This window comes from Carassius auratus, chromosome 20, assembly GCF_003368295.1.
Source record: "Carassius auratus strain Wakin chromosome 20, ASM336829v1, whole genome shotgun sequence".
NCBI lineage: Eukaryota > Metazoa > Chordata > Actinopteri > Cypriniformes > Cyprinidae > Carassius > Carassius auratus.
The window spans coordinates 27,173,696-27,183,332 of record NC_039262.1 but is presented as its reverse complement, the minus strand read 5'-3'; the positions used below and the strand labels follow the sequence as shown (position 1 = coordinate 27,183,332).

The window sequence follows — 9,637 nt, the reverse complement described above, 5'->3', positions numbered from 1 at the left end:
AACCTTGCTCATCGATGGAATACGATGGTGTTGAAAACATCAACTCACATTATTTTAATAATTACAAATTATTTTATTTTATTTTTTTAATATTCCTATTTAACAGTTGAGTTTATGAAAAAACTACATTACCCATGATGCTGTACAGAAACATCCACCAATCAACCAGTATGATCACATAATCATATATAATTTATAACGATAATATTATATTATAACATCAATCTCACTATGCTGTCATTAAACGTACATATTTGTTTACATATGCATATTTTCAAGTTACTATATATACAATCAACAACTAACTAAATAAATAATTATCCATTGTTTTGCTTACTTGCTTCCTGGGATTGTAGTTCTTTCCCTCACTAAAGCTGTGAAGTACATGGTCTTATGTCTTTGTATTTTTGTCCGATTTTTGCTTCAAATAAAGCAATTTAGTGATCCTGCTTTTAACTGGTTGGTTGGGTTCGGTTCAAGGCATTTAATCGTTTAAAGGGATAGTTCACCTTCAGTTTGTCCCTATTGACTTGAATAGTGTTTTTTTTTATTTTCTTCTTCTTCTTCTTCTTCTTCTTCTTCTCCATACTATGGAAATCAGTGGGGAACAGAAAGTAATCTTTACCGAAAATCCCTATGGGAAAAATGAATGGAGAAGATAAAACAAGTGGGCAGCACTAACATCTGGTTATTAAAGTGAGATAATCTGGACTCCAGTGTGAACACTTTTGTGTGTGTGTCTTACCCCAGTTCTTTGTCAGCGATGTTTTTCTTGCTGGAGAGCTGGCGTCTCCGTAGTTCTTCATGCATGGCTTGGATTTCATCATTCATCTCATTCACGCTCTTCTCAGGAGCCCCATCCCTCGAGCCCAGAGTGGCGTTCAGCTCATGAGCTTTGTCCTGTAAAGCTGGACAACACACACACACACACACATGTGCTTTAAAGTGACGAGCAGACATTTTACAAGCACACGCAATGCACAAAACACTGTAACTGTAAATACATTTACTAATGTGAACAGACCATCTCTGAATCTCCTTCTAAACAAATGATGGATGACACATACAGGGGACAATATATACACAGAACACATGTAACATTCCCTTATTTCTCATAGGTGTGAACTGCTTCAAAGAAGTTCAAATTTGACTCAGCAGAGTTAATGTTCTTTAATCAAATTAAATTAGATTCTGAAACTCCAATCAATTCAAACGGGGGAGTGAAATAAAAGAGCGAGCAAACTTCTCTGCGTATTCTAATTTAAATAAAAATCATTAAATTGAGATGAAAATGAGCTATAATTACATGCACTTGTGAAATTCCTCGAGAGTTCAAACACAAACAGTCGATCGACTATAAAGAGCGCAGTATATACCTGCCAAGTGAGCCGAGCTGGAAATAATTGCATAGTGAGTTTCAAACGCAGCTCGGGTCTTTGGGGTGGACAGAATCATTTGATTCCTCCTCGTTTAGTGTGTGAGAGAGGATGAGAGACGAGGCAGTTTACTGGAGCAGGGAGCTCACGCACAGAATGGATAATGAAGCTCTTCCACTCCACGCTGACTGATGTCTGCTCTCCTGCACTTCTGCTAGCAGCTTTTTGGAAGTGGTTTTTGGCCAGTTATCAAAATCCAGAGGAACAAAGTGCAATATGTTGGTTCTAAGTGCCAAACACGTATCCAAGAAAATAAATTATGCATTTTGTTTTATTTATTTATGGATTTTATATATTTTATATATTGAGTGTCTATCAGTGCGTGCTTCTGATGTTTAGATGTCCAGAGACGACTCCATCTGTTATGAGAACACCTCTCAGGTATCAACTTCATTTGGTTCACGGAATTAAGATTTTTATTTGTCCACAGAAACTCATAATGTGATTTTTTTTTTTTTTTCAATACAGGTGCATCTCAATAAATTAGAATGTTGTGAAAAAAGTTAATTTCAGTAATTCAACTAAAATTGTGAAACTGGTGTATTAAATAAATTAACTGCACAAGACCGAAGTAGTTTAAGTCTTTGGTTCTTTTCATTGTGATGATTTTGGCTCACATTTAATAAAAACCCACCAAATTATCTCAACAAATCAGCCAATCAGCTAATCAACTCAAAACACTAGCAAAGGTTTCCTGAGTCTTTAAAATGGTCTCTCAGTTTGGTTCACTAGGCTACACAATCATGGGGAAGACTGCTGATCTGACAGTAGTCCATAAGACAATCATTGACACCCTTCACAAGGAGGGTAAATCACAAAAATCAACTGCCCATAAGCTGGCTGTTCACAGAGTGCTGTATCCAAGCATGTTAACAGAAGGTTGAGTTGAAGGAAAAAGTGTGGAAGAAAAAGATGCACAACCAACTGAGATAACTGAAGCCTTAGCAGTAGGGCTGTAGTACTCGAGTCCGGTCTTGGACTCGAGTCCGGACTCGAGACATTTTTCTGTCGTCTCGGACTTGTCTCGGACTCGTTGAATTTGCACTCGGACTTGTCTCGGACTTGGCCATTGGACTCGCCAAGTCTTCTAGTTGGTCTCGACCGAGTCCAGCAAAAAAATTAAATAAAAAATGTCTCCTTCAAAACAAAACCACATTTGCACGATGTCGCGACTGAAAACGTGTGGAAAACGCTAGGCGCGCCGCTCTCCTTATTTCCAAAGCACTCTGTAATCTGCGTTTGCGCTCCAGTGGCGTCTGCTGTTGCTGGGCAACCATGACCCACTCTCCATGATGACGCAGAAGTTTCAGCAAAGAATAAATGGATTTCCAGCACTAAACATCCCTTGTAGTAGCTCTGCTAATAGATTCATTTAAAAAATGGCTTTCCTTGTACAACTATGATCATCTGTTTCTCCATCTTGCCTTAGCTTTCAGTATTGTTCCGGGAAAGGATGTGCATGACCAATGGTGCACTTACTGCGACCTGAAAAGTTTAGATGTTTCTAATTAAATTTTCTACCTGTTAGATTGTGTTTTATTTACGTCTACACCTAGATAGCCTTTGATAGCCTAGATAGCCTCTTTTTTTTTATCAATAAATGCGTATTAATGTATAGCCTTATGCAACAATTACATATGTAAATTTTAAAAACTTTATATATGACATTACATATTTACATTTTCATGTAACAGCCAGTATTTGTATCTGTAACAATCACAAAATTTTTCCTATCTGCATTCGGATACAACATCGTACAGTTACTTGATAAGACTGTTATGACTTTTTATATATTTTTTCGTAGTTATCACTGAACAAGTATGTCGTTAAACTGAAATAATTATTAATTTCTAAAATAATATTTATCATGCAAGCAGAGAGATGTCATGACAAACGTTTAGTGATCATTTGAACACGACTGAATCTATTCAATGCACACATTCTCATTACGCAGAACACTTTGAGCGAGTCTTAATGTTAATGAACTTCACTAAACAGATGTGTGTGTTCCGCGCAAACCATCAAAAGGTAAAGATGCAAACATGTAGGACAAGTAGACAATGTATCCGAATCGAAGCTGATTATTAGCCGACTCTTGAACTGATTTGGTTTTTGAGAGACTGAGACGCGCAGCGCGGCTGTTTGATTAGTGAGCGCGCTGTGCTTATTCCATTCATTCGTATCATATGGTAGCCTAAGCTTTCAATATTTGCCTTTTAAATATATACAAATAATATAACGTGTAGCTATGATGTATTATTATAGGTAAAATTCCTCTTGCAACGCTCTGATTTCTGAGAGATGCACAGAGAGGCGACAACAATGCGGTGTTTGATTTGCTCTCTTTTCACTCATAAAGTTTACATTCATTCACTTCTGGCGCTGATGCCCTGGCTCACCTGTTATCTAGCAAACACCAGACTCTGTCAGCTTTAGCCGAGTATTCAGGCAGAATTATTCCTTGAGCGTTATTCGTTTTTTAAGCCATTATCCGTGCCATATTCGGCTTCAGGCACAACCCTAATTATTACATTACATATTTTATTTTTACATGCAACATAGATAAGGCCATATAGTAACAGCTCCACGCAATATTGTAATTCTAAAATTCACGTCGTACTTGCAAACACTTTGTATTCATTATGGTTAATGCATGCTGGAGTAGTCGATTGTTTCCGACAGAGCTCGACTAGTCTATGCAAGCACTAAGTAGCTACAGTATGACAAAAATGTCGCTGTATTTGTGTGCGCATGCCCAGTAGAGCCAAACGTATCCATTCTAGCCTTGCTGCGCTCATTTGTCATATCCCGAGCTTTGCATGTGTCTGTGCACTGTGGCATAGTCATATACATTTTTGACCACAGATATAATGTCAACAAAAAATTAAGTACATAAAAATTATAAAAGTTCCAAACTTTGTTTGTTTATCCAAGTTTAGCTCCCAGGGTCGGACTGGGGGTAAAACCAGTACTCATTAGCAAGGCCCCAAAGGAAGAGAGGGCCCTTGAAAAGTATGAATCTGAAATATATATTTTTTACCTGGATATTTTCATGGGTGGGGGCCATGGGGGCCCATCAGGACTGCCTATGCATAGGGCCCAGGATCTTGTTTAACGCCCCTGTTAGCTTTAACCCTCAAGCTCTTACTAGACACACTAATCTTCCAGGTGTTTTAAGGCCAGTTGGAGCTAAACTTTTCAGGACATTGGCCCTCCAGGATGTAGTTTGGAGACCCCTGTCCTACAGAGTTGTTACTTTGCACATGCTTTTTGATCATTACAAATAATAATGTAGAATGATTTTCTTAGAATAGGAGATATGCTTTCTCTCGCATCACAAACATTATCAGTAGTTAAGTATGTGGTCTTGAAGAGGACCCTTTTTTCTCTCATTTGGACTCGGTCTTGGACTTGGACTCGAAACTTTTGGACTTGGACTTGACTTGGACTCGAACCTCTTTGGACTCGGTCTTGACTCGGTCTCGACTAGTCCTGGACTTGGACTTGACTTGGACTCGACAAAGCCGGACTTGACTACAGCTCTACTTAGCAGTAGTACAGTAGCTTTATTGTAGACTTTATTGTCACTGGTCACAAGTACTGTACCATGAAATTAGCCATCATGTCCATACATACAATATGACAAGGGGGTAGACAGGACAGGAAGACAGGGAATTATGGAAGAAATACAGCATAATATAAGAGAGGGGAGGAGAAAAAAAACAACCTCCAGACTATGCTCCTGTGGGGAGTATACAGTGTAGGAACAGGAAAAACACCTCAGCAACATAAGTTCATAATCAGTACAGCATGAACAACACACAACTTGCAACAGGGGACGGGAGTGGGGGTGGAGGTAATCCAGCACAGGGAAGCAGCCATACGGTCCTGCAGTCATTCACGGTGCTGGACACAGACCTGCTTGTCAGACTAGCTGTACATAGCGGTGAAGGCGAGGAATGTCAATTCAAGAATTTGAGTGAACTTCACAAGGAATGGACTGAGGCTGGGGCCAGGCATCAAGAGCAACACACACAGAAGTGTCAAGAGATTTACTGAACCACAGACAACATCAGAGGCGTCTTACCTGGGCTAAGGAGAAGAAGAACTGGACTGTTGTGGTCCAAAGTCCTCTTTTCAGATGAGAGCAAGTTTTGTATTTCATTTGGAAAACAAGGTCCTAGAGTCTGGAGGAAGGGTGGAGAAGCTCATAGCACAAGTTGCTTGAAGTCCAGTGTTAAGTTTCCACAGTCTGTGATGATTTGGGGTGCAGTGTCATCTGCTGGTATTGGTCCATTGTGTTTTTTGAAAACCAAAGACATTGCACCTGTTTACCTAGAAATTTGGGAGCACTTCAAGCTACCTTCTTCTGATTAAATTTTCCAGCAGGATTTGGCACCTGCCCACACTACCAAAGCACCAAAAGTTGGTTAAATGACTATGGTTTGGTTTTCTTGACTGGCCAGCAAACTCAGTATACCTGAACCCCAGAGAGAATCTATGAGCTATTGTCAAGAGGAAGATGAGAAACAAGAGACCAAACAATGCAGATGAGCTGAAGATCACGGTCAAAGAAACCTGTGCTTCAGACCACCTCAGCAGTGCCACAAACTGATCACCTCCATGACACGCTGAACTGAGGCAAAAGGAGCCCCTACCAAGTATTGAGTACATATACAGTATATATATATATATATATATATATATATATATATATATATATATTTTTTTTTTTTTTTTGGTTTTATGAAGTATTCTAATTTGTTGAGATAGTGAATTGGTGGGTTTTTGTTAAATGTTTGCAATGCTGCAAATATATATCTGTGCAGCACAAACATATCACAAACATACGCACAGGATATAAATCTAGTATTTTAAAACCCCTGTGAGTTGAGAATATTAACTCACTTTTACCAGCCATGAAACTGTATAAAAAAGAAAAAAGAAAAGAAAAAGGCAGTACAAATTGGGGAAACATTTATTTGCTTAATATATATATATATATATATATATATATATATATATATATATATATATAATTTTTATTTTTATTAAATGAAATTAAAATGAATAAATAAATATTAATACTGATATTTATATAATTATACAATACTACTAATTATGGTTGTTCTTTTTCTTTGCTTTTAAAAGCTAAAGTTTAAACCATAGAGCTTTAATTTTGGCAGAAAGCAGCAGAGAAAGTTCTCCTTTGAAAGGATTTTCTTTTGTGAACAACAGTTATCCATGCTCATTACACTCTCATATTCAAATGCAAAGAAATACCTGGAAATACAAAGCATACAAAGATATTGTAACGTCTGTTTTGGCTTTTGTTTCTTGTTCACCATTTTCATGTCTCTTATTTTGTAGTTTGTTTCATGCTGTTTGTGTCATGCTTCCCTTGCCCTCATGTATCTCTGTCTTGTGTATGTGTCATTTTCTCATTGGTTGTCTTGTCACGTGATTTATCAGTTCTGGTAGTTCATTGGTTGTTTTAGTCTTGTGCCTTGTTCCCCATTGGTTTGTTCATGTCATGTGTCCTTCTTTGTCTGCTATAAGTAGTCAGGTTTTTGTCCTTGTGCCTGGTCGTGTATTAACGTATGTAACCTGCTGTCGGTGAGTCTAGTCTGTTCATGCCACGTCAAGTCTGTTTCTGTCAAGTCTCTGTTTATTGTTTGGATGTTTGGATTTTGGGATTTTGCACCGCTGTAAATAAACTGCACTTGGGTTCATCTATGCTCGCCTTCAGTGGACTGATTGTTACATATATATATGTACACAGAAGCCAAGCTTCTTTTCGTACAACACTGTTAGTGATTCTTGTTCAGCTTTTGTTGGCAGATCAGAGCAGAAATGCTGTAATTTTTAACTTTTATTAAGATCCCAAGAGATGATTTTTAAATGGTTTTTTTTTTTTTTACTTTTTTTATCGAACACATCATCTTAAAAATGCAGCGCTTAAGGCACGAGACATTGACAAACAGCCAGAAGCATCAAATAACCTGTGCATGTTGAAAACAGTCTAGATGGACACAAATACACAAGATGCATCAAAAATCACTTTGGATTCATACGAGTCCCTGAATCTGGTCATAATGAATGAAGATGTTTCATGGTTGAATCAGCATTGAAATAAATTGTTATGCATACTGACACTATTGAATTTGAGTTTGTTTCACAATTTATGTTTTTTACTGTTCTGTTTAATAACATAAAGCTGATTTGAAACTGAATCTGCATTGTATAAAGGTCTACACACACACACACAAAATGACACATACACACAGTCCATGAGTGGAGTCTCTGTTTAAGTGATTCTTTTTTCAGTAATGAATTTTGTCTCTTTTAATTAAGAAATAACATAGAGTTAGCAGAACCTTCATTAACTCAAGCAGCTTCTCATTTAAAGCCATGTACAAAGATACAAACACACTCATCAGAAAGCATCAGGCCTCTCTCTCTCTCTCTCACACACACACACACACACACACACACACAAGCCCAAAATAAAGCAGTAATTCATTAATTCCAATATAATTCATTACATTACACATTTTAGCTAATATAATCAGACTGCTTTTGACCTTACTTGTTTATCAAATTGATTTAAGTAGGACATTCTTGTAAATTGATATAAAATTGCAAAGAAAAAGAAAATATATTCCTATAAAATCTATTATTGACAACATGAAGAACATTAGATATAACATTACGCCAAGGTTTCCCAAACTGGAGTTCAAAAATGAGCCAGATGAGATTTTCAAGTTTAATGAAAAGAAAATAATAATAATAATAATAATAATAATAATAATAATAATTATATATATATATATATATATATATATATAATTTTTTTTATAAAAAATAAAAAATACAATTTTTTAAATATTTTAGATATTCTATTTAACATAAATAAATGAGGGAGTATAAAAAAGTACACTCTTAAAAATAACGAAGCCATAGAAGAAAATTTTGCTCTAAATGGTTTCATAAAGAGACTTTAACATCTGAAGAACATATTATTCATACACTCTTAAAAATAAAGGTGCTTCACAGAAGAACCATTTTTGGTTCCACAAAGATTATAAAAAGATTATACAAATTCAGATTATAAAAAGTTGAGAAAGAGATGGTTCTTTCAGGAACATTTGACTGAATTGTTCTTTGTGGAACCAAAAATGGTTCTTCGGTGAACCACCTTTATTTTTAAGAGTGTATGAATAATATGTAATGTAATCAATAAGAAAGTAACTGTAGTCTGATTCCAAGTACTTTAAATGTAATTTAATTTATTTACAATTACTACATTTTTGGATTCTGATCATGTAGTCCAGATTAGATGTAAAGAGTTAGCTGGAGCAGGCAGATCCTTCTCCTCAGTTTGTCATGTGTTGGTACCTTCAGCAGTCAGCAGTGTGTTCCTGACGTGAAGCTCCAGGTCCTCTGCTCCTTTACGGCTCCGCTCTGCATCTGCTGAAGTCTGCTGTCTGTATGTACAGAGAGAAAAGCCCAATGAAAGCGCTCTGATCAGCATCGCATGCTCTTCTGCAGCCGTGTGAAGAAGAAATCAACCTCAGGATAAAGACAAGACACATTAGACCTCTGGGGCCAACATGAACAAAAACTCAAAGAAATGCTGCAAAACACAGAAATGTTTGTGAGGTCAACGTTACACGAAGCCAACAAGACAAAAGAAGAGCGCAGATGTTTTCTATTGAACTGGCTCTTGAACATCTGCTCTCTGAAAAAGCTGCTCCAGAGCTGAACTCTAATGAAATTATCAAGGACTTCTGTGGAGAAGAAGGTGAAAGGTTCCCTTCTGCACAAATGAGCAGAACACTTCAGACTAGGAACAAGTGAATGTTCTGGCTTTCTTTCATGTTGAAAGGTCAGGGTCTTACTGGAGTGATTCAGAAGGTTTATCTAAAATACAGACTTACACAGGAACCAATAAAGCCCAGCTTCACAAAACATGCCCATTGATTTTGCTGTAGAAGTATAAACTAAGGAATAAAAAACAAAACGTCTGCATTCATAGATGAACAGTACAGTCTATACAACTGAGACCTCAAACTGTCTTATGATTCATATAACCAGTAGACAACAAAATGTGTACATTTATTTATTTATTTATAGAAATTATTCCTGCAATTTAAAATAACTTTTTTCTATGTGAATGTAATTTTCAGCATCATTCCTCC

The 9,637-nt window shown here is 36.8% G+C and overlaps 1 protein-coding gene across 1 annotated transcript; it reads right to left on the bottom strand.

The window, feature by feature from the left end:
* Nucleotides 1-680: 680 nt before the first annotated feature.
* On the bottom strand, nt 681-9,099 carry LOC113037687 (laminin subunit alpha-2-like). Its single transcript, XM_026195001.1, has 2 exons — nt 8,835-9,099; nt 681-908 (listed from the first exon to the last, which is right to left on the bottom strand). The coding sequence occupies exons 1-2, from the start codon at nt 8,968-8,970 to the stop codon at nt 742-744; spliced, it is 303 nt and encodes a 100-aa protein (XP_026050786.1). The 5' UTR covers nt 8,971-9,099; the 3' UTR covers nt 681-741.
* Nucleotides 9,100-9,637: the final 538 nt, after the last annotated feature.

What these genes read in the sequence shown, in the direction of transcription:
- LOC113037687 (XM_026195001.1), bottom strand. Translation starts at nt 8,970, where the DNA reads ATGCTGATCAGAGCGCTTTCATTGGGCTTTTCTCTCTGTACATACAGA. An exon ending in CACACTGCTGACTGCTGAAG is followed by an intron (nt 909 to 8,834) that starts GTACCAACACAT and finishes TGTGTTGTCCAG; the next exon opens with CTTTACAGGACAAAGCTCAT.